This window comes from Schistocerca nitens, chromosome 2 (genome assembly GCF_023898315.1).
Source record: "Schistocerca nitens isolate TAMUIC-IGC-003100 chromosome 2, iqSchNite1.1, whole genome shotgun sequence".
Classification (NCBI taxonomy): domain Eukaryota; kingdom Metazoa; phylum Arthropoda; class Insecta; order Orthoptera; family Acrididae; genus Schistocerca; species Schistocerca nitens.
In genome coordinates, this window is record NC_064615.1 from 683,573,313 (window position 1) to 683,599,604 (window position 26,292).

At 42.1% G+C, this 26,292-nt stretch overlaps 1 protein-coding gene and 1 pseudogene across 1 annotated transcript in view; one reads left to right on the forward strand and one right to left on the reverse strand.

Moving 5' to 3' along the window:
• LOC126234556 (glutamate receptor ionotropic, kainate 2-like) overlaps positions 1-26,292 on the forward strand; it is a 237,767-nt gene that overhangs the window by 155,755 nt on the left and 55,720 nt on the right. The window contains exons 12-14 of the mRNA XM_049943257.1: positions 16,528-16,666; positions 18,074-18,211; positions 22,644-22,842. Coding sequence (XP_049799214.1) covers positions 16,528-16,666; positions 18,074-18,211; positions 22,644-22,842 — 476 coding nt within the window. The remainder of the gene's footprint in view (positions 1-16,527; positions 16,667-18,073; positions 18,212-22,643; positions 22,843-26,292) is intronic.
• On the reverse strand, positions 6,243-6,360 carry LOC126238427 (5S ribosomal RNA; annotated as a pseudogene).

The following is a 26,292-nucleotide window of genomic DNA, read 5'->3' on the forward strand; positions in this document are numbered from 1 at the left end:
GAAAATTGCTCAAGTCACACCAATACCCAAAAAGGGCAGCAGGAGTAATCCGCTGGATTGTATCACTAACGTCGATTTGCAGTAGGCATTTGGAACATATACTGTATTCGAACATTATGAAGTAGCTCGAAGAAAACGGTTTATTGACACATAGTCAGCACGGTTTCAGAAAATATCGTTCTTGATAAACACAACTAACTCTTCATACTCATGAAGTAATAAGTGCTATCGACAGGGGATGTCAAATTGATTCCATATTTTTAGATTTCCAGAAGGCTTTCGACACCGTTCCTCACAAGTGTCTTCTAACCATACTGCGTGCCTACGGAGTATCGCCTTAGTTGTGTGACTGGATTCGTGATTTCCTGTCAGAAAGGTCACAGTTCGTAGCAATAGACGGAAAGTTATCGAGTAAAACAGAAGTAATATCCGACGTTCGCCAAGGAAGTGTTATAAGCGTTCTATTGTTCCTGATCTATATTAACGACATAGGATACAATCTGAGTAGCCGTTTTAAATTGTTTGCAGATGATGCTGTCATTTACCGTCTTGTAAAGTCGTCAGATGATCAAAACGACTTGCAAAATGATTTAGATAAGATATCTGTATGGTGCAAAAAGTGGCAATTCACCCTGAATGAAGAAAAGTGTGATGTTATCCACATGAGTACTAAAAGAAATCAGCTAAATTTCGATTACGCGGTAAGTCACACAAATCTGAAGACTACTACTTATGGATTACAATTACAAATAACCTAAATTGGAACGATCATATAGATAATATTGTGGGTAGAGCAAACCAAAGAGTGCGATTCATTGGCAGAACACTTAGAAGGTGCAACAGGTCTACTAAAGAGACTGCTTACATCACGCTTGTACGCCCTATTCTGGAGTATTGCTGTGCGGTGTGGGATTCCCATTAGGTGGGACTGACGGATGACATCGAAAAAGTACAAAGAAGGGCGGCTCGTTTTGTATTATCGCGAAATATGAGAGATAGTTCCACAGACATGATAAGTGAATTGGAGTGGCAATCATTAAAACAAAGGCGTTTTTCGTTGCAACGGGATATTCTCATGAAATTTCAATCACCAGTTTTCTCCTCCGATTGCGAAAACATTCTGTTGCCACCCACCTACATAGGGAGAAACGATCATCTTGGGTAAAATAAGAGAAATCGGGGTTCGCACAGAAAAATTTAAGTGCTCGTTTTTCCCGCGTGCCGTTCGAGAGTGGAACGGTAGAGAGACAGCTTGAAGGTGGTTCATTGAACCCTCTGCCAGGCACTTTATTGTGAATAGCAGAGTAATCACGCAGATGTAGATGTAGATGTAGAATATAAAAATACATGGCGCACTCTGTCAAACGCGCCGTCAATGTCTACGACTACGATCGCCGCGCGAAGTCTGCTCGCCTCCGCCAGGCAATCACGCCACGATAGCCTTCAGTGGCTGTCTGGCCATTAACTGTGTTACCTGGCGTTGTTTTTTCGGTGAGAGGGCATATGACAAGATGGGTCTGCAGCCCGCCACCAATAACCGCATAAAAATCTTGTAATCAGTATTGCATAAGGCGATAGGACGTCAGTGGGCCATAATAATTCCAGGTGGTCGTTTATGAATGGGAACAATAATGCCCTCGACAAAAGCTTGCGGAATCGCAGATGCAGAAGTGATCAGTTCATTAAACATCTTCGCCCATCGTGTAAGCATGAGATTACAAAACGTACGATAAAATTCGGTAGGGAGTCCATCGATGCCTGATGACTTGCAGAACGCACCCATGAAGATGGCGATAGTGACCCACTAGGAGGTGAAAGGTTCCATAACGTAACCTCCTCCTCAAGCGTGAGGGCTGGGAGAACGTGTACTGCGATAGGGTCGAAGTCCAGGACGGCCCCATCGGCGGCACGGTAGACTTGGCAATGACGTTAGATAAAGCTATCGACTATGTCCGCTTGGTTGATGACGCGTTGCGTACGGTGATAAAGTTCCGTCTGCATTGCCTGCGATTGTGCACAATATGATGCATGCTGGGATTCTCCAACTTCACCACATCAGGTCTGTGGGCACGCACCGTACTCCCCTGTAGTTTCCGGCGAGTAGCCGCTAGATGCTTAGCCTTAATCGTGCTGCGTTCAGTTTGCACTTTCAGGGAAGGTGGCTGGTCATCAAGGTCGCTGAGGAAGCTAAAGTAGTGCCTATGCCAAGCGGCCACCTCGCCGCTGCAAGTGACGAATGTGCATCGGATCATTGGTTTGGCACATTCCAGCCACCAGTCCACCCCTGATACATAGGATCGGAGACGCCGTTCTCACCATATCCACGTCTCTGTGATACGTTGGCAACAATCAAGATCCTGCAGCTGCTGAGTGTTGAGTTTCCATGGTGCCAGACTGCCCGAAACCTACTGGCGGGGAAGGAGCAGTGTACATGTGTACACGCAATGGCCAGAGAACACTTAAGGTCAGTTCTCTGCATCGAACACCGCTTCAACCAGCCAACGGGGTACATCAATGCAGTCTAACTGATTAGCCGAATGGTTAGTGTAAAACGCGAATTCCGGGTCGTCTGCGCGTCGTACCTCTCGGATATCGTGCAGGACTGGATTGCGAACTATGAGACGCAGCTCCTGGAACGTTATAAAATTCGGGTATTCTTCTTTCTGGCCGAGTATGCAGTTAATGTCCACCCCCCATCCCGACCCCAGAGGAAAGATGTTCATGTCGACCTAAGAACAGTAGGGAAATCTCCTCCGTATTAAATCGTGCCTTTTCACGCCGACATCCGGTACCAGAAGGCGCACAGACTTTAATGACAAGCGTGGAGTGAATCTTATACGCCATACCCCTGGCATATGGGAGATATATGGGGTCGTCAATTGGGATGCCTTCACTTACATACACCGCCATTCCATGTCCAAGGTGACCGCCGTGAGAGGCTTAGAACTCATAGCTTGCTACCCGCTGTAGCGCTGCTAAATGCACCTCCTGTAACAGTGCAGTGTCTAGTTCTAAAGCCCATATGATTTCTTCCAAGAGATGTATCTTGACGAACAAGCGGACGCCGTTGACATTCAGTGTAGTGCTACGGTATTCGTGGAGCTGCGCCACACTGGGGGGATGGGGCTACAGGTCGATGCTGCGAGGAGGCGGGGCACAGGGTGGCAGGCACCCTCGCACGGCGCAAAAGTTGGCACCAGCAGGTCGCCTCCCCTAACGGCGGAGACTCCTGTACGTGATCTGCTGTTTTCTTCAAATCCCCGCTCCACGCTAGCGGTGACTTCGTCGGCGTGGTATCCGCATGCTCAACGCCTGCCGATACCGTCAGATCGGCTGGTACCATTCCTTCTCCAACAGGGACTTCAGAGGCAGGAACATTCCGTTCCGTCGATGCGGGAACCACTGACGGCCAAAGTTCCACAGACGCACTGACGACGCCATCGTACACGATCTCAGACGCTGAAACGTTGGGTTGCTCAACACTCAGTGTATCATCTGGACAGGGAGAAGAGTCTCGTTCCGAAATCGCACGGGGCCCACTTTTGCGTTGTTATGGGGAGCGTTGTTTACACAATCGCCCTTGCGTGTCCAAAGACAGGAAGGAGTCGCGCCGGTAACGCAGAAAGGCCGTCTTCGAGACAACCAGAGAGTCGACAAGGAGTCACGTGTCGGCCACGGGCGCAGCAGGGGCAACCACAGGAACTGAGGACATAGTTGAACTCACATCACCAGTCACTTCGTCCAAAACCGCGTCGGGAAGGATCGGAACGCTACCCATCAGCTGTTCGTGTGATTCCGAGAGCCGCCGGGCGGCCGGCGGCAACTTAAACGCCGTCGCGTGTGAGGTCGGAAGTATCGTAGACGACGGTATCTTCATATCTGATGTGGCCGTCTTTTCCACACCCAGAATAAGTACGCCACTATCCGTCGTACATGATTATGGCCCGACATCCTCTGTGGGTCATATAATGACTTGTGAACAGGTTATGTGCGGAGGTGAGCTCAGCGTTCTGCCTTATGGTTATGAACAGCGCCGTATGGCCGGAAAGCCGCCATGACGTCCTCGGCAAGTACCTCGAATGGCAGTTCGAACACGCGAATTGTTTTAATGCCTAATCCAGCATGTTCGACTATGATAACGCCGACTTTACCGTCAGCGTGACAGAAACGGAGTCCCTGTTTGATCGCCTTTAAATCGCACTTTCAAGCAGTGTCATTGATCATTTTAACGTAAACGGTGATCCTAAGAATGGAGAGGTAGATACCCTGAAGTTTCGATGGTGGGTTCTTCGCCTCCTCACGGACGAACCGTTCCACATCTAAGGCTTTCGGTAGTGCTTATTCCGGGTAAAGGTTGAAACGTAATGCCGATTTCCTGAACCTACTAGTTCCCTCTCAGGTTACGTCGCATTGTAAACAAACACGAGGTCACACTCTGCAGGTGGAAGTACGGCACGTCCTCTCCCGACAACTGCTAAAGACAGACTGGACCGACTGGGCAACCCAAGCATGATTCACGATCCGTCCTCACAGTTTTACTTCCGGCGGTACCTTGTCTCCCACCCTGCTGCGAAAGGCAAAGATACCGATTTCGAGCCTTGGTCCGGCACTCAGCTTCAATCTGCCAGGAAGTTTCATGTATAAATTAGTATCGACAACAGAGAGCAATGAACACCAACAAATGACAAACACAGAGAGGACAGGTGTGCAATTGAAACAAATTAAGCAAAATGTACAGTTTTCAAGCTTAAAAAAGAAAAAAAAAAACAACAATGAACTTTCTATGATATTTTACAGAAAGAAATCGATACTCACTGAAAGTGACACATAGGTGTCCAAACATGTCGGGTGGGTAAATAAAAAATAAATACGTTGTGTTTTGCACACGGCAGATTTTAGAAAACCAAATACTATTTTAAGCAGAGATGATTTTTTCTAGTATTCAGCTTGTAGAACCAATTTACATTTCTTATGATTATTAAAGCCATATAATGTGTATAAGGTTTGGCTTGTTGCTGTCAAACTAATCGAAGTAGTGTGCCTATGTGCATCATTTACGATCTGTAAAATAAATGGAGGCTTCAAGAAATAAATGCAATACACCATGACAGTTTTTTCTCACAAAATTTGTTTCATGGACGATGCATAAGTTAATAGTAGTTATCATTTACGAAACTGCTCAATAACCCACTCTACAGGGTTTAAACCACGGCAACAAACATATTTCCATCTCACACTAAGATTTACAACAAAATGCCTATTTTATTAATGATAACCCAATGGTTACATACTTTGAAGCAAACGGAACATTGACAGGCGGACTGTTACTCGAGTACATCAGTGTATTTCATTAGCAATGGGTGGGCGGCCAGCTTGAGGCTTTGTGTGTCCAGTGGCTGTTGTATGCGTAGTTGCAACCCGGCAGGACTGGACCAAGTGTTTAGCAGCTGTCACTCTATACTGGTTGTTTTCCCTTGTGCTTAAGTAACGGGTGATCTTCTAGAACGTGGAGAATTATCTCACATCAAGTGTAACTCGAAAGTCTCCCATAGATGGAATACCTTGAATTCTCATATCTTCCATAGTATTCTGCAAAATTTCGTTCCTGGATGTGACCTTACTTTTGATTGCCAACTTCTTTTCTTTCTCTCGTTACTGTGGTAGTTGCTGAATAGTGCTCTTCTTTTCAGCATTAAAAGAAAGGCTATGGCCTTGCCAAAACGTATTCTGTAAAAGAACAACAGCGAGTGGAGAGCTTTCGCACTGCTAGAAAATTATTCAGACAGGGAATCACTTTGGCTGTCATTGGCTGGCGAGTTTTTTCTTTATTCTGTCCTTGGGTTCGCCTTGTACACACAAATCAAAACGTCCACTTCATCTGATAACTATTAGGTGTTGGGCCGGCTTTCCACCAATGGCGATGATTTTCTTCAGACCGACAATAAACTTACGGAGCCACGTGTGATGCTAGTGTTGCTGGATGGTCCAGTACTAGTCCTTCATTATGATTATTGGTTAAACTAAACTAAGCTAAACTCCATCCGAACAAGCCTTGGAAGACCCAGCGGTACCGACCGGGCGCCGTGTCATCCTCAGCTCACATGTTTCACTGGATGCGGATACGGAGGGGCATGTGGTCAGCACACCACCCTCCCAGCCGTAGGTCAGTTTACGAGACCGGAGCCGCTACTTCTGTCAAGTAGCTCCTCAGTTTGCCTCACAAGGGCTGAGTGCACCCTGCTTGCCAACAGCGCTCGGCAGTCCGGATGGTCACCCATCCAAGTGCTAGCCCAGTCCGACAGCGCTCAACTTCGGTGATCTCACGGGAACCGGTGTTATCACTGTGGCAAGGCCGTTGGCCGACTTTGGGTTAACGTCACCTAAGTAATAGCAGTCACTGTGCTGGAAGGAAGTTACTGTGGGTGAGGTTTTTGAAGTAATGTAAAGCAACTTCACGTGTAAAATCTCAGTTTTTCCTTGACCTGCACATTCCCCGGTCTGTAATCGATATGAACGTTTATGGGACTCTCTTGATTCTCGCGTACATTCTGTGAATCTTGTGACACGGATCATTCAGCAGCCGAGAGGTAAAGTTCAGAGTAAAAATGGTTCGAACAGATCCGTTGTCTCAAGCGAGCATCAAATTCTCGCTGCAGTTTAAGAGTAGCACAGAAGACGTCATAGTCACATGATGATCACGTCACTGTCGTTGTGAGATGTACATCTTTTGTCATTAAGTTGGATACGTCGCGAACAATAAATTTCGTGTTTTTTAGGTTCGCTAGTTTACCCAACAGTCCAGACTTTCAAGTTTCACATCTTTATAAAAAAAATATTTTACACCATTTCGAAACAACAATTTTGACCACACCCAGTAGCATGAGAATGGGAGTTGTGGCATAGCCAGTGGAACGATATGACGGCTGTCGAACATTTGTACTAAAAAGCTTCTGAATTCTAAGAAGAAAACACGACAGATATTATTCGCCTCTTAAATTTGGAAAATGTTTCGTAATGAAACATCAGCGTTCACTGACACACGTGCGAGGTCTATAAGCCTACAAACCCTTTACTACACTGTGGGAGGAAAGTGTGGGAGTGGGAAATATACTGGGTGGTCCATTGACAGTGACCGGGCCAAATATCTCGAGAAATAAGAATCAAACGAAAAAACTACAAAGAACGAAACTCGTCTAGCTCGAAGGGGGAAACCAGATGGCGCTATGGTTGGCCCGCTAGATGGCGCTGGCTGGCTCTGAGCGCTATGGGACTTAACATCTGAGGTCATCAGTCCCCTAGAACTAAGAACGACTTAAACCTAACTAACCTAAGGACAGCACACACATCCATGCCCGAGGCAGGATTCGAACCTGCGACCGTAGCGGTCGCACGGTTCCAGACTGTAGCGCCTAGAACCGCTCGGCCACCCCGTCCGGCGCTAGATGGCGCTGCCATAGGTCAGAGGGATATCAACTGCGTTTTTTTTAAAAAATAGGAACCCTCATTTTTTGTTACATATTCGTGTAGTACGTAAAGAAATATGAATGTTTTAGTTGGACCACTTTTTTCGCTTTGTGGTAGATGGAGCTGTAATAGTCACAAACATATGGCTCACAATTTTAGACGAACAGTTGGTAAATTAACTTTTTGTTACTTGGTTTAACCATAGCAGTACCGACGCATTTCTCATAACGCACTATACCAAGGGGTGGAGGAGGTGTCCATACCATAAAAAGTTACAAAAAATTCGTTATTTGGTGTTGACTTCCATTAAAACATAGTTTTTAAAGAGGTTTTCAAGTGTAAGTACGGTCCAGAACCTGAAATATCTTTTAGGACACCATTAGCAATATCAACGCGTTTTCAGTAAAGTGTACTACCAAGCTGGGTGTCTGTAGTGTACAGGGTGGTCCATTGATCATGTCCGAGTCAAATATCTCACGAAATAAGCGTCAAACGAAAAAACTACAGAGAACGAAACTTCTCTAGATTGAAGGGGGAAAACAGATGTCGCTATGGTTGGCCCGCTAGATGGGGCTGCCATAGGTCAAACGGATATCAACTGTGTTTTTCTAAATAGGAATCCCCATTTTTATTACATATTCGTGTAGTACGTAAAGAAATATGAATCTTTTAGTTGGACCACTTTTTTCGCTTTGTGAAAGACGACGCTGAAATAGTCACAAACATATCTCTCACAATTTTGACATTTTTGAACGAACAGTTGGTAACATGTAGGTTTTTAAAATTAAAATACAGAACGTAGGTACGTTTGAACATTTTATTTCGGTTGTTCCAATGTGATACATGTACCTTTGTGAACTTATCATTTCTGAGAACGCGTGCTGTTACAGCGTGATTATCTGTAAATACCATATTAATGCAATAAATGCTAAAAATGATGTCCGTCAACCTCAATGCATTTGGCACTACGTGTAACGACATTCCTCTTGTGGTGTCACCGCCAGACACCACACTTGCTAGGTGGTAGCGTTTAAATCAGCCGCGGTCCGGTAGTATACGTCGGACCCGCGTGTCGCCACTGTCAGTGATTGCAGACCGAGCGCCGGCACACGGCAGGTCTAGAGAGACGTCCTAGCACTCGCCCCAGTTGTACAGCAGACTTTGCTAGCGATGCTATACTGACAAACTACGCTCTCATTTGCCGAGACGATAGTTAGCATAGCCTTCAGCTACGTCATTTGCTACGACCTAGCAAGGAGCCATTACCGGTTTATATTGAGATTATAATTCATGTATCAACAAGAGCGACGTTCTCCAATTATGGATTAAAGTTAAGTATTCAAGCAACTCCCTACTTTATTTATTAGACTCAACTCCTTTAACTGTTCCAGACCTCACGCCAGCCTGCGTGAGCTTAAACGCGTGCATTTCGGCTTCCTCCAAACCCCGTGAATTGGCTCCTGCCAATTCACAACAACTCTCAACAACGAGTAGTTCGCCTTCCGTAATGGTCGCATATGCATTGACAATGCGCTGACGCATGTTGCCAGGCGTTGTCGCTGGATCACCATAGCAAATATCCTTCAGCTTTCCCCACAGAAAGAAATCCGGGGACGTCAGATCCGGTGAACGTCGGGCCATGGTATGGTGCTTCGACGACCAATCCACCTGTCATGAAATATGCTGAATACCGCTTCAACCGCACGCGAGCTATGTGCCGGACATCCATCATGTTTGAAGTACATTGCCATTCTGTCATGCAGTGAAACATCTTGTAGTAACATCGGTAGAACATTACGTGGGAAATCAGCATACATTGCACCATTTAGATTGCCATCGATAAAATGGGGGCCAATTATCCTTCCTCCCAAATTGCCGCACCAAACCATGTAGGTTTTTAAAATTAAAATACAGAACGTAGGTACGTTTGAACATTTTATTTCGGTTGTTCCAATGTGATACATGTACCTTTGTGAACTTATCATTTCTGAGAACGCGTGCTGTTACAGCGTGATTATCTGTAAATACCATATTAATGCAATAAATGCTAAAAATGATGTCCGTCAACCTCAATGCATTTGGCACTACGTGTAACGACATTCCTCTTGTGGTGTCACCGCCAGACACCACACTTGCTAGGTGGTAGCGTTTAAATCAGCCGCGGTCCGGTAGTATACGTCGGACCCGCGTGTCGCCACTGTCAGTGATTGCAGACCGAGCGCCGGCACACGGCAGGTCTAGAGAGACGTCCTAGCACTCGCCCCAGTTGTACAGCAGACTTTGCTAGCGATGCTATACTGACAAACTACGCTCTCATTTGCCGAGACGATAGTTAGCATAGCCTTCAGCCTACGGTCGAAGTGGCCGTGCGGTTAAAGGCGCTGCAGTCTGGAACCGCAAGACCGCTACGGTCGCAGGTTCGAATCCTGCCTCGGGCATGGATGTTTGTGATGTCCTTAGGTTAGTTAGGTTTAACTAGTTCTAAGTTCTAGGGGACTAATGACCTCAGCAGTTGAGTCCCATAGTGCTCAGAGCCATTTGAACCATTAACCCGCCAGGGTTGCTGATGTTCCACATGTCGCAGCCATCGTGGATTTTCCGTTGACCAATAGTGCATATTTTGCCGGTTTACGTTACCGCTGTTGGTGAATGACATTTCGTCGCTAAATAGAACACGTGCAAAAAATCTGCCATCGTCCCGTAATTTCTCTTCTGCCAAGTGGCAGAACTGTACATGACGTTCAGAGGCGCCGCCATGCAATTCCTGGTGCACATAAATATGGTACGGGTGCAATCGATGTTGATGTAGCATTCTCAACACCGACGTTTTTGAGATTCCCGATTCTCGCGCAATTTGTCTGCTACTGATGTGCGGATTAACGGCGACAGCAGCTAAAACACCTGCTTGGGCATCATCATTTGTTGCAGGTCGTGGTTGACGTTCCACATGTGGCTGAACACTTCCCGTTTCCTTAAATAACGTAACTATCCGGCGAACGGTCCGGACACTTGGATGATGCCGTCCAGGATACCGAGCAGCATACATAGCACACATAGCACATCAACACGATATCGACCTTTTCCGCAATTGGTAAACGGTCCATTTTAACAAGGGTAAGCAAATACCGCCCGCACTGAGGGAATGTTGCGTGATACCACGTACGTATACGTTTGCAACTATTACAGCGCCATCTATCACAAAGCGAAAAAAGTGGTCCAACTAAAACATTCATATTTCTTTACGTAATAAGGAATATGTAATAAAAATGGGGGTTCCTATTTAAATAAAACGCAGTTGATATCTCTTTGACCTATGGCAGCGCCATCTAGCGGGCCAACCATAGCGCCATCTGGTTTCCCCCTTCAAGCTAGACAAGTTCGTTCTTTGTAGTTTTTTCGTTTGACGCTTATTTCGTGAGATATCATGATCAATGGACCACCTTGTATAAATTAGAACTATCCAATGGTCTTTCCCACTAAGGAACCACGATGTGATTGCTCAATTACATTTCTGTTGATCCATTCAGAATACCTTGCGTAATTTATTTTCTTTACTACATAATTAATAGTTAAATTTATATGAACTTCTTGAAGCATTCGATACAACGTGCAGTATTGACGCTGTCATTCATTTATTGTTTGTGTCTAGTAAAACTTTTTTACTGTTGGTTCTTCATTTGTATGAATAATATTTAAAGAGTTTTGTTATTCCACATGGGAGTGTCTGCACAAATGATAATGAATCACTGTTTACCTTCGTTCAACTATTTCTGCATCGGCACACTTTAATGCACAATCAAAGGTTTATGTGTCCTGAGGAGACTTATTCTGTCACTAAACACTTTGAAAATCACGAAGCAAATCAGTGAAAAGAATACTGAACTAATACGGACAGGGTGTTCAACAACAGTCATTGTTGAACACATTCAGTGACACAGTGTATTTATCATTTGTCTTTTGATCTTTGGATGAGAAGACTTGTAAAAATCCAACAATTATAGCAGAGTGTTGAATACTCGTTGATAGACACTTTCCCAAACTTGCACTGATTCACGGTCTACTGCATAAAATAAAAGGATATACGTCCAAAATGTGTGTTAACAAATACCGAGATTTCTACGATGTCTATGAGACTTGCACAGCAATAGCTACTGCATAGCATACATCAATCTGTTTGGTGTGCTTATGGTTTGCTCTAATAGAATTCTCTGCGTGGTAGCTGGTGGAGTAGCTATTTCGATAAAAGACAAATGGTCTCGGTTGGTAGTTACTCAACGCAGGTAACGTCCTTAATCTTGGCTAGCAGATAATGCTGCGATCCGTGCATTTACGTAGGGGAAACGGTGGTTAGTTTGGGCCGACTAGAAGTATAGGTCACTTTGTACTTCTCGTGTCTGCCGCTGACCAACGGACGTATGCAGTACTTGGAATGAAGCACAGACGTCAGTTCATCATTTGGTGCAACTTAAATGATGTAACTGTTAAGTTTGTGTCACAATTAAATTTTGTTTGTTTTTGAGTGTCGAAACTGGTGAACGTTCTAAAGTCTAGATCGGTCTGTACTGTTGACGGTAAGAGGTAATATGTTTTATCATACTGGTGGTGATTGCACCCCCTTTGCCAACTGCACTAGGCAGACCTGGACAGTCACCCATCCAAGTGCTTGCCAAGTCCGACAGAGCTTAAGTTTGGTGATCTGATGGGAACCGGTGTTACCACTGCGGAAAGGCCGTTGGTCGGAAGACTAGAAGGCATTAAATATTTTGTGACACGCCTGACGCACATTTGTGTATGTCTGGGCACGGCGGATGAGGGGTGCTGTGCAGTCTAAGCACAGTCTAGGCTAACAGCTTATTCTCCCCACACTGTTGCCCGTTTTTCGTATGCACAGCGACTGGAGTGCCCCAAGCGGACAGTAAATTTCACTTCTGAATCAGATAAGGGATGAGTGCAAGTAGTATCGTTCATGTTGACTTACAACATAGTCTTCACAAAAGAGACAGCATGTAGTGCAGTAAAAATCAGCATTAACTAAAAAACTACGCCGTATTTGTCTCCCTTTAGTTTCCTAAGGATCCTGGGAGGTATGGAATGGTACATTAAGCGGGATTTACATGGGCACGTATCGGTCGCGCACGTAGACTTACTTCTGACTTAGGTTGAATGGTGTAATGAAATTCCACTCACTCAGTACAGTTTCGGCTTCCATAGTGTTTAAAAATGCAGCTTCAGTCGGGTAGTATGCGCAATGCCCATGTCGGGTGATGTGGGATAAACGAGTATATTTTTATTTGTTTTGATTTTGTTTTTAAGATGTGATGTCGAGTTGAAGAACAAACGTGCCGTTGACGGTCGAGGGGAGTGGTTTGAGACTACAGTGAACCGAGCGGTTTCAAGAGTTTTGGAAGCCGAAATGGCCGAAAGGGCTGCTGCCTATCATTTTAATTTTCCTATACTGAAGAAGAGATAAAAATCAGTTGTAGAGGATCAGCAGACATGATGAGGTTTTCACACCAATGCTATTTGTGGGGAATTTCTTTACGTAAACTGGATCCATTGTGAAAGATTTGAGGGATGGACACACGAACTTTGTGCAGAAATTGAGTATTCGTTGTATTACAATGAAAAACTTTTGTTTTTAGTTTCATCTTTGAAAATTAGACAAGTGTTTGCAGCTAATTTGTGCTAAAGAGTCAAAATATTATTTTTCATGGTAAAATTTATGTTTCTGTTGTACTTTTGATATACAACCAGTTTACATTTGTTTGTGAACAACAAAAACAACTTTTTTTCTAATAGCTGTATTTTGTTGTATGGTTCATACTATCCGACATTCCTTCAGTATCTCGACTGTAAGTCTTCCAAATTTTTTTAATGGTTATGTCGTCTGGTTAGAAATCTTTTTTTCGCCATTTTCAGCAAAACAAATGTTCACATAGAGGTTTTATGCAGCTATACCACATTTCAAAAAAACAACAAAATTTCTATACCAATCTTGGCCTGAATGGCCCATACAGCCGCCATTCCCCTGCTCATAGTCCAAAACACATTATTGCTTTCAAATGTTCGGAAGTGGATGTGTTTTACGGAAGATCATAATCACAGGGTGACGTTAACTCCGAAACTATATGGCTACAACAATGTCAAAGTAGCAGCACGAAGTATTGCATGCTAACATTGATGGCGACCGTAAACAAGTGAATATCGGTTTGAAGTCATACATTGTCTTCCAGTTCTAATGAAACAGTTGCTCCCTTCACTTACAGCGCCGAGAGACTTTCGAGTGAACAATGAATATATTAATCTGCGAAGTAACCGTTTATACTCTTTACTTATTGTGTCTCGCAAACACATGTATGTTATTTCACTCTAGCTGGAATCCTTCACACATATTAATAACTTACCGTTATCTGATACACTTCAGAACGCCACGATATGATTACACCAGCAATCCTTCAACACTAGACACTTAGTGAATGTATTTAACACATTAATATACACATCTGACTGATAAGACTGGCCATGCAATACTAATCAGTGGTCGAGTATTGAATAATTTACTTGATATTTACAAACCACTATGACACATTTAAATCTGGCTGGTCATTCACATGCTTTATCAATATTAGTCAAATGTGTATTTTACTTTAATTTATTCATTTTAATGTATCCATCATCTCATACGCTTACATCTAAGTTCGCTAGATGTCGTTACTATACTTGCCCAAAAGCAGCTCTGGAGTAGTTTTCTAACAATAACAAACGAGGACTGTTTGTAGGACACTGTATAAAAACTGTATGAGTGCCAGGACATCTCAGTTTCAGATTTTGCATTGAAGTCTTTGTCTGTACTGCTGCTAATACTGTAGGAAACGATGCAAGTACCAACCCTATCTCATTTAGTTCAAAGGCATGTTCAAATATGGCACCTGGAGTATCTCAGTTACATTCCTCATGGAGATCGATATAAGTGCCTTCTACGCTGACAGTTAGAGGCCTCCCATACATTCTGTTCTCTGTGCTTTGCCCGTGAACATGTACATTTATGTGCTTCAGTTCGTTATTTACTTGCTTATTGTGTTAAGATGGACCTAAATACAGAACGTAATCCCGTTAGGAAGAAATCGGCTGCCAGGAAAGATTTCGGAGCTCATGAGAAGGCCTCACTACATCACAACGTAGTGATATGGGTGCACTAGCAGATCTGTTCATCAATACGCCCAAACACAAGCTGATCCAATGCTACTGAGCTAAAGTGACTAAGGCCAACAAAATTCTGGTAGAGAAAATTTTCAATGAAACTGAGGAATGGAATTCTTATTCAGTCTTCAAGAAAGATTCCTTACTCGGATGAAAAATACCACATGCTTTACAGAAACATTTGTCAGTGAAGCCACTGAAAAAAAAAAAAAATTGAAATCTAGAGGAGTGGAATTAAATTTCAAAACACTTAACATTTCTTTTTCTGTATTTGTTATTTTGAAGTATTTTATTTTCTGTATTAGTTATTAATGGCAAACAAATATTATACGACGTTCGATATTTTTTTCCTTTCATAAAAAAAAAATACAATTTGGCACTTATGCCGTTTTCCACAAACACTCCTCAAATGTCCCTAATGGTACTAATAGGCCGTACAAATACCGAAATTACGTATGTAAAACATGTAGTGAGCAGCTACTATCAGTGCTGCAGGGCCATTTTATTGCTAAGTTCTCTAGCGGCGCAACTCAGGCAAAGTGTCCAGACAAGAATTATAAAAGCAAGGGATTTATTTTAAGCAACTCCTACTCTGGCGGTTAGTGTGGCTGCCTCTAGATCGGGGGGTCCTGGTGTCGATTGCCGCACATGTCGGAGATTTCTTCCCTCGGTTACACGTTGTTTGTGTTGCCCTAATCATTTCATGTTATCACCATCGTCGCACATGCCACCGAAGTGGCGTCAAATAGAAAGACCTGCATCACGCGCACGAAAAGCACCAGACGGAATCTTCCGGCCAATAATGCCATACGATCATTTCATTTCAAATTACAAGCAGAAATTCTACTTCAGCGCGTTTGAAAATTCAAAGCTATAATCGCCAAGTATAGATGTTGATCGACCCGATGAAAACAAGGTGCAACTTGGTATATATTGAACAGTAAATTTAACGTGCAGAGAAAATTAACTTAGTAAAATATTGTTCAGTATTTACACACGAGTGCACCACCGGCGACATTTTCTCAGTAATTATTGACAAGCCTCGAGCATCACGTGCGAGTAAGAATCTCATCTCTGCTTCACACAGCATGATTTTGGACACCTTTGGAGAGCTATCTCCACCTTCGTAAGTCATTTCCAACTCTGGCTATGGGTGTTTAGAGAATTTTGGTTACTGTGGCTACTAGCAGGTGACCGAGTCTCGAAAACGTAGAGTCAGTGACTACAATAACACACTCTTCTATTGAACTCACTGTGCCATGTTTACTGTTACCATATGAGCTTGTCGAATGTGGAATCGATGTACACCTTTTCAATCGCCATACCCAAGCATTTTTTCGTGGTATGTGTGTACTGTGTACTATGAGCATTGTGGAGTTACTACCATCTACTCCATATTTACAATAAGGTCAGAATTGGGTTAGTTATGAAAAATCACTTATATAACCACAGATAAGTTACAAGTATGTATGGCTAAAGGAACGCCGATCTGCGCTTTCATTTACTCGTTTCTGCTGGTAATGCTCCATGAGATGTGCATGAGATGTACACTCTAGTGAGAACACGCTGATATGGATCCACTGACGGACAGGCTAGCATTCGGCAGTAGGCTTTCTAGACCCTGCCTAAATCATAAGCAAAACCAAGGATGTCCAGAATATTGTAGATTATATTGCCACATGATTTATGCAGCAAATGAGACCTTTATTCACAGGACAACATAGGAGATTGCTGGCCATTGTAGAATGAGATGAACAGGATGCGAGTGTACGTTTGTTATTTTTTAGGTAGTTTAAGTGGATCTTATTTTAGCAAAAGTTTGTAGAGTCGACTTAACTACGCTGAGTATGGGCGTGTTTTCAGGCATCAGCATCCTCTACACCAAGCCCGAGAAGCCCCCACCCAACCTATTTTCTTTTCTGGACCCATTCACGATAGATGTATGGATCTACATGGCAACTGCTTTTCTTGGCGTATCTGCGATTTTCTTCGTTTTAGCAAGGTTTGTAATACACAGATGTTGCATGAGGTTACATACATCTGTTCTCTTCTTCAGTCCGGAATCATTTTATCTAATAAGCATTTTGATACACTTCTGTTGCTTCTTTCGCTAACTTTTTTGTTCTGCGTTGCGTAATTTCTTAAATATATGGCATTTTGATTCTTTGGCTCGATGTTTTACTTTGCTGTGTTTACAATAAAGTATTTCTTTTGTCATTGTAAAGAGTTCATCAACTACCAAATTAACACAGCATAAGTTTCATACAGTTGTCTTTGCTTTCTCTTGGGCCTAAAACTATATTTATGCATCACTTCTGTTAATCCTATGTTTATTTATTCATTCATTTTTCCACTTGTCTACTTCATTTCTATCAAGTCTAGTATTACGAACAGGCCTGTTGTGCAATTACGTACTTCCTTTATTTGCTGTCGAAGCTATTGTGATATTAATAAGTCACTGTATGTTTTTTTCATTTCCTTCTTTGGAGATATTCTGTTCAGAGTTTTTAAGATATAACTAAACCAATTCATCGTTGTCAAGCGGAAGTTAGTTAGGTGAAAGAAATGGTATTACTTTCAAACTTAATCAGGATAGTGTTTCAAAGCCGAGTTCACAGTTGTATAGCGTAACCCAAATAAAGCAGATGTTTCTTAATAACAAAAGGAATCAAACTACACTTTTTGCAGATTCAAGTCGGTTGTTCTTTGTTCAACAAAAAGTTACATTTTTTCCATGACTCTAATACAAGACTATTAACGGCCGATGAGTGGCTGTTAGATATGGGGAAGTTTCATATGAGCTTTGTGTCATACACTGTTTGTAATCCAATTACCTTCTGATTACCTGCAAGCAAATTTTAAATTTTAACTTGAGACATGTCCTTATGTGTTTTGTCTGTTCACTTCTACATACTTATTCACACTGAAATTAGTTCCTGTCTTTGTTGGTGTTTCTTTCTAATCTTGTTAAACAAAAATGAGGCTTCTCTTGTGTCTTGTGCACTTATTTTGGTATATGTCCTGCGAAATGTTAAGAATAACGCGTGAAAATTGTTAGCATTATGTGCTTGATTATTATTACAAAACTTCTGTGTGTGATGTTCAGTCTAATGAATAGTGTATTGTAATACAGAAGGAATGCATTTATTAGACCAAATGAGATAAAAAAGCACGCATGACAATACAAATAATCTACATTCTCTATTACTTTGACCATTTAGTAAATAGAACCACAGCATTTTTGAAGTATGATGATTGAAAGTTTATGGACATAATAAGATTAAAATTTCGTGATACATTTCATTTTTCATTAACTTCGATTTATGCTTTTCCCATGAATGTGATCTGTCCCACATATGCACACCAATGTAATAACTACATAAAAAAGATCATATGTTTTTCGTTTCAGAATGGCACCGAATGAATGGGCGAGACCGCATCCCTGTGATCAAGATAGCTCAGAACTTGAAAACACGTTCAGCTTGATAAACATTCTTTGGTTCACAATGGGATCTCTCATGGGTGCCGGATGCGATCTCCTACCAAAGTGAGTCGTTAAATATCTCCTTCAGCTTACTGAGAAAGGAATGTCCACATGTGGATGCACACAGTTTATCTTAAGAAGTATTGCATTACATGATTTGAAATCGCTTCCAAGAAAATGCCCAACGTATCGACCACAACGTCTGTCGATACCAAAGATTCGCGTGCCGATAGGAACAGCCATCTTGGAAGTGTGTGCTCTCCTGAATCCTCGAAGATTTGGCCCTTCGTCCGTTGGTTCTCTCCCTGTATATCAGTGATATTTCATCAATGTTATATTCTTGTAAGTATTACTTATTTGCTGACAAGAACATTACATCTGTCTTATTTAGTCCACAGCTCGTGGTCGTGCGGTAGAGTTCTCGCTTCCCACGCCCGGGTTCCCGGGTTCGATTCCCGGCGGGGTCGGGGATTTCCTCTGCCTCGTGATGACTGGGTGTTGTGTGTTGTCCTTAGGTTAGTTAGGTTTAAGTAGTTCTAAGCTCTAGGGGACTGATGACCATAGATGTTAAGTCCCATAGTGCTCAGAGCCATTTGAACCATATTTTTGTCTTATTTAGAACTCACTATACGGCCGTGCTTCGCAGCGGAAGTTAAAGAAGGGTCTTTGCAGACCGTCCTTTTTTAGGGTTCCTTATCTCAGTCGGTAAAAACGGAACCGCTATGGGATACTTCATCTATACAGTAAATCCTTTTTTCCTAGGCAAGAAGTCAAATATAAATAAAACCTATCGAAAGAAGCAAAGCAATTTCGTTACGTTTTTAATGCACAAAGGGAAATCATGAAATCCAAATATCCTAGCCATGTAAATTCAGTGTCAGTTTGTATTTGTAACGTAATTCTGCCACTGACGTGAACTTTCGAAAATACTTGTCTCACTGAGGTTAAAAAAAAAAAACAGCGCCATCCATGGGTTCTTTTGTGTACTACGAAACTAATAGCGCCATCTGTTGTTTCTTTGGCGTGTTACGCCGTGACAGTCGTGTCACTAAGGTAAAAATCTGAACTACTAAGCTGCGCTGATTCCTAAAACTTTAGATTACGATGCGCATTTTTTCCGTGAGGCGATTTTGATGAAATGAAGTCTATATGTTGCCCCAAGCTCGAGTCGCCTCTGGAAACCACATCAAAAATCGTCTAGCAGTTTTGGAGACACGACGGTTTTATTATCAGTGCAGATCATTACATCTTATAACAATGTGTGTGTGTGTCTTCCAGATGTCCTAAACCACTGAATCGATTTCAACCAAATTTGGTACACATACACCTCACATTCAGGCGACAATCGCTTTGAGGGTAAAAACCACCTACCTGTCAAAGGTGTGGGCGGTGGAGATGAAAAAGAAGTGTAGCCAACGACGCATGAATTTCCAGACTTCATCCACTCAGTATTTGAAAACGAGATCACTTAGCGCCTTGCGAGAAACTATGTGCACAATTTCAATCTTTACGATACCTTTTCTCGCTTACAACTCCTACAAAATCATGAAAGGAAATATGTTTATCCCTTACTATTTTTCCGCCGCTCATTCAGTAAAAGTTCCGCATGGGGAGTGGGTTGTAATTTATTACTTTTTTACTACTAACTGTATTCGTGACACAGTTTAAAGAAAGTATGCACATGTATCACGCAATATAAGTGAAAATTATATTACTGTACGATACACAGTACAGGACATATGACGTCATAAACAATGAGGTGCGTGAAAAACTGCTTCATTGTGCATGACGTTTAAATTTATTACTTAATTGATACTATCTCCATTCGCAACACATTTTACAGACAGTATCCGCACATGCCGCTGAAAGTACCTAGAAAATTATGTAATTGGGCGTCACATAACTCAGGAAGTATGACGTCGTAAGTATGAAGCACAAGGCCATACACTGCGTGATACGGACGTGGACACACAGCTATAAGTAAATACATGGGCAGCGTCGGATAGCTGCGCTACTATACATATAAAAGAAAGATAACCTTTATTCAGTATCACGAAGAACACAAGACCCGGGCCTCAAACCACCCGCCCGTCTCTAATGATCTCATTATTGTCGGGATATCAAATCTTAATCTTGCTTTCTTCCTTTCAAAGTAAACCCTAGGAAATTACAGGTCATGCTCATTTCGCAACGAAACTTTAACTGCGGAATTTTTGTGCAACAGTTCTTCGCACACTCTTCAGTGGTATACAGTTACTTCATCAGGTAATATTAGAAGATCAGTCCATAATCTTGAACGAACATCTAAACTGGGAAAAAATAAACTGTCAGAGACGCAGGAAATCTCTCTTTTGCTACGTGCAGTTCAAAATTTAGAAAAATTTCTTCCCTAAAATAAAATAAAAACTAGTCCAATCTATAATTCCGGCGCATCTTTACTATTGTGATGCAACTTAACACGGCACAAATAGCTAAAGGTTCATACGAACCGAACTAGCAATGAATATTTGCGTAAGATAGATATGTAACGTTGGGTTGTTTAGTCACGTTAAGTCCCTCCTATGTTCGGTTGGAGTGAATGTGACAGGATGGCTGATGCGATTTTTTCTCTTCACCGACTTTTTAGTCACTGGTGTCCTCGACATACTGCCTCACATTTCAAATACCTATCATCATTCCATAACAGCAATAGAACGTATTGGCTAAACGTATATTTAACATAAAATCTTTTTCTATTTCTTTCAGATAGCTTCCTTGCGTCCAACAGCGAACTAGTATTTCTGTCACATTTTCAAAACTATCCATGCATTCTTGCCGCTTCTCTTCGTTTTTCTTACATATTATCTGCTAAAGTTTTCTTATTTTGTTTGATGCTGGTTCCCTATAGCAGCCACATACTTTTCCGGATTTGCTTGTCTGTGAATTCCTGCACTGCAATTCTTTTGGTATCTCACTACTCTCATTTCACAGAAACGTCACATTATGGAAAAAAAAACTAAAGATTGTTACAAGAACAAATTTTTTTACTATAAGTTTATTATTATTACTGTTCTTCTTATTAATAATAATATTATAATCAATTGTAATAACAATAATTATTATTATGTACAGCTTATTTAAGATTGGTTATTGAAATATAAATTTCTAAGGATATCTGATTAGATGCCAGTTGATATAAATACATGAATAAACCAAAATAATATTTTAAATAAATTTTTCGGGTTTTCTGCTTGACAATATTGTGCAAATCCCACAATATTTCGTCGATACAACTGCTCAACATCTTCAAGTGGTGTTAGTTACTGTAGTCACTGCTGCAAGAAACGACTGATGATAACAGCACGACGGTGTCAAAATTTACGAGCAAGCAATAAGCGTGCGCGGGAAGTCGCCCGCAGTTGGATGAAAGCTGTGCGCAAAGTGACCCCTGGCGGGAGTCAAAGAACGGCCTTTCACGCTTGCGCTATAGGCAAAGACTGTGCTGCCGGACACTTCTGTGGCTAAAAGCTGAATTAAATCTCAGCAACGAGCTTATTTAATGCTCCTTGCGAACTTATGTTACTAATAACACTTTCTAAAATTTGATCGGAGGTTTTTCATGAAAAATCACGAAGTTTAGTGAGGCACCCAGGTAGAGCCTAATCTCTTTTATGTTTACATCCAGTTAACTAAGATAACGTACACTTCACTGTTAGGTGAGAAGTCCCCTGGGGGTTTACTCGCTAAGGAGAAGTATTCTCAAACTTCCACTTTATTAGTTACCTATCGAGTGAGAACTAAAATATCTTCTGTGATGAGTGCTTGTATGGTATAATTTCTTGTCCATATTATTCATAATAGTGAGAGGCGGACAGGCAGAAAGAGAGAGAGAGAGAGAGAGAGAGAGAGAAGGGAGATGACGAAATCCGATGCTGATACACGGTCTTCTCGTCTCATATAACATCAAAGAGGCCACCGAACTGAATGTCTTTATCCAACAACAGTGGCACATACCTACAGGTTACGAGATATTGCGGAGGGATTTGACGTTTAAGTCAGAGCTTTGGTGTCAAGTCTTCTGATGAGGAACTTAATAACAATATTTTTTTGACTCTTGTAAGTCAAATGTTGATGACAACTGACTTCATCAAAATTACGTGAATGTTAATTGAATCCTTGATTAAGGAATGAGGCTCTGGAGCTTGACGGTGGTATTGAACATCGCATGATGAGGACGACACTGTGAGCATTGCTCGGGTAGCACCTGAAAGACTTACAAATCGTCTTACTCACTTGTTAACCAACTAGCAATTTTTTTCCGGAGAATTTTATTCAGTTTTGTGGCGACTGAAAGTTCTAACAATGATATTCCATATTCATTCTAAAATATCAGATTTTCACGATACCATTTTCATCTACAAGGAAGTACACGTTAAATAATCTCCAGTTTTGAAGATAAGATTTCGTTTTCACCAAGTGGCCACCATGAAGTGTAACTGCCACAGCCTGCTTTCAGGGCTGTGTCGACGCGGCTGCTGGCGGGCATGTGGTGGTTCTTCACGCTGATCGCAATCGCGTCGTACACGGCCAACCTGGCCGCCTTCCTCACTATCAGCAGGATGGAGTCACCCATCAACAGCGTCCAGGACTTGGCCAAACAGACCAAGATCAAGTACGGCACCTTCGGCAGGGGCTCCACGGCAGCGTTCTTCAAGGCAAGTTTTAAAGTACCCCAACATAGTCTGACCATTCGTTAGCAGTAACGTCTAATAATATAATATAAGAATGTAGTGTTTCACGTGGGACATCTTGAAGAAAGAACTTTCAGCTGATCGTCGGATGTAAACGTTAACATCTACGCGAAACTGCTAACAGATTACCTGTGAACAGTGCAACTGTCTTACCTATGTATTTTTTGTACTTTACACCTTTGTAAGGCATATATTTTTGTTATGTCATCGTGAGTCCATATGATGTTGTGCAGGGCGGAGGAAATAAAACTGGCCTGCAAAATATTTACAATCATATGCAGAATGAATTTTGGTAACGAACAGCACAGAAGGTGCTGGAAATGGAGACCGTTCCGCTCCATTTTGTCTCTAAGTTCTTCATTGCAGACTTTGCTGAAGGTTTTGTCAAAAATCTTCCAGTCTTAAATTACTGCGCAAACAGATCCCCGTACGTTTTCCGCGAATTTTGCTTCACATAAATCTCGACGATGAATACGGATGCTTTTCCATGAGCACCATTTTGTGCTGAATTTAGATAGTCACTAAACACGGGTGCTCCTCACATTCATTCAGACGTAACGGCACAGCGCACTACTCGGGACACAGCATGAGGGGAATACCGAATGCCTGACATGTGACAGCAATCGATTGGCGCCTAGAAATCATAGCTTCCAGCATTTCCTGTGCTAGAAAGTTTTCCTGTTCATTAACAAATGTCAATTCCGGGTCAGTCTTATGAATATTTTCCCGGCGTTTTATTTGGTCAATTTTCAACATTTCCTCACCATGCTTTACGACAAGTGACGTCACCCTTTTTAGAAACGGAAGATTTCCTACTGTATCTGGAACAGACTACAAGCATTTAAAAGACACAGTATGAGATTTACAGCTGCGAAACCCGTGATTTGCGTGTACGAAGCAATCGTGGGCTTTTTCTTGATATATGTTTGAGGGTCTCAGTGCCACGACCAAAGTTCGCCAGAAGCCGAATAGTGAGTTTAATGTAGCCGAAATGGGACATTACAGAAGCCAGTAAGATGATACAGCTTCCACGTAGCAATGGCAGTTATCTACGACAACTGAATTCTAGAATGGTGGTTATTTGTAGGAATTCATCCAATCTAGAGTTCATCTTTGGTTTTCGCTGAAGGCCATGTGTTCCACTTTTCTTACCGGCTTGACTATCCTAAGAAGCTGATTAACGCCAAACTAAAAAATTTTAACTCTAAGTTCCGATCTGGTGCTTAACTATCACATGCGGAACACACATAGAATCGAAATACACATTTGCTGACAATATGGGGAAAAGACTCTAGTAACAAGATGGTCAATCATGTTACACATTCGCAGTAGAGAATTATTAATATATCTCCCCCTCCCCCCCCCCTTTCTCCAATATCCGAAAGACGACAAAATCTGAAGGGTACAGGTGCTGGAAAATTAATAATATTCGATGGTTTTATTTGACCACGTTGAAAAAATACTGTACCAAACGGGTCAAAATGTTCTATCAAAATATATGAAGTTCTGCTGCATACATCAGTTGAGTATTAATGAACATTTTTCTCGAACAACAACGGAAGTCTTAACAGTACCAGAACTTTAATCAAGACAGCCCTACATTGATTAGGTCAAACTATCTGATCGTCATATATCTGATTCACTGTGGTATTTTTCGGTACTCTAGATACTTGCAGTTAGCAACGTTCACTGTCGTCTGTTTCAGTGATCCAGTACACGGGACTATTTTTCCATCGTCCATCAATACGTTGCAGCACCATTCCTTTCGAGAAGTGATGTAATTTCCAAGTACACTTTTTAAACCAAATGCCGTCGCAGTGTATTTGGTTTACTTTGCAGCGTCGCGTTCTCGATAGCATTCTCAACTTGCGTGTGAACTTCTCCCGCCTTTGCTTCTAACCATTCTGACAAATCCTCCTCTATCTTAGTCGTCAATATACTCCTGTCTTGTGATTTTTAAATCTTCTACTTGTTTAGTAACTCTGTCGATCTGTTCACCTATTTTAGTCTGTTCTCTTTTTATTGCTTCCACGTTCACTCTAATTTGGAGACCGAACTTTTCAATGTTTCGTTCATTTCATTGCAAGATTTTGCACTTAATGTCTACTTAAATGCCGACAAAGATAAATTTTCATCCCTTTTCTTAGTATGTGATTCAATATCACTAACAGTCTTTAATACCTCTTCCTCAAATTCTTGGTCTTGATAATCTCGTTGGTTCTGTAATTCTAACATCTTCCCCCCCCCCCCCCCCCCCGAAAAGCTTTTTCGGCAAGTTCGCGTTGTTTCTCTTGTTCCCTTTCTATAAGCTCGCGTTGTTCGTTTTACTCTAAAATTTCCTCTCTAAAGGCTTTATCTCTAAGATTACGTAGTTTATTTAGCTCTGTCCTGTTAACATCTATATTTTTCACGCGGTTTTCGTCCTCGCTCGTATCTTCTCTCCCAAAAGTCCCTAGACTTGTATCTAGATTCGATTTTAAATGGTATCCCCGTTTTATTGTTATCAATATACACTCTAAGAATAACACCAAAATAAGAATACATAATAAATAAAGTATAACTCTAACTATTTACACAGTTTCTGCTTCATGGAGTTGCCTTATTCACGCAATTAAAATTAAAAGGAAGCGCAATGAAGTACTGTTCAGCCAGTAATAAAAAGTCTTTAAACATACAAGTCTGGGTGATTCCAAGAATGTTTGCCTCTCGAAGTCGCGGGGTCCAAACGATGCATATCGGACGTGCGATCCTAAATCGATTACGCGACTCTGGCGGCGGGTGTTATGATCAATTATTTGTGATCGTCATTTTTATCTGTTTTCCGTTGTTCCCTTAGTTGCTCTAAGTTACACACCTCCACGAATTAATGGCAAAAAGGGAATTGTTCCCGTAGCGTACACATCGCACCAACTTCCACATGACAACACCGACAATGAGTAAGGTAAGTCGCCGGCCGGAATCGCCGAGCGGTTCTAGGCGCTTCAATCTGGAACCGCCCGACCGCTACGGTCGCAGGTTCGAGTCCTGCCTCGGGCATGGATGTGTGTGATGTCCTTAGGTTAGTGAGGTTTAAGTAGTTCTAAGTTCTAGGGGACTGATGACCTCAGAAGTTAAGTCCCATAGTACTTAGAGCTATTTGAGTAAGGTAAGTCGTATCCTTTGTAATTGCAAGTGTTTTTGTAACGCTCTTCTTTTGTCGTTGCTGTAGTGACCACCGTAAACATACTCATGACGCCCGCCTCCAGAGTCGCGTGTTCGATTTTGGATCGCGCGTTCGATATGTATTGTTTGGGTCCCGCGACTTCGAGAGGCAATCATTCTTAGAAATTACCCTAGTCGGATCCGCAGTAAGACAAGTCAATTATTTCCTACCTTTCCTACAGCTTTTGATGTCTTGTACTTCACGGAGGTTGG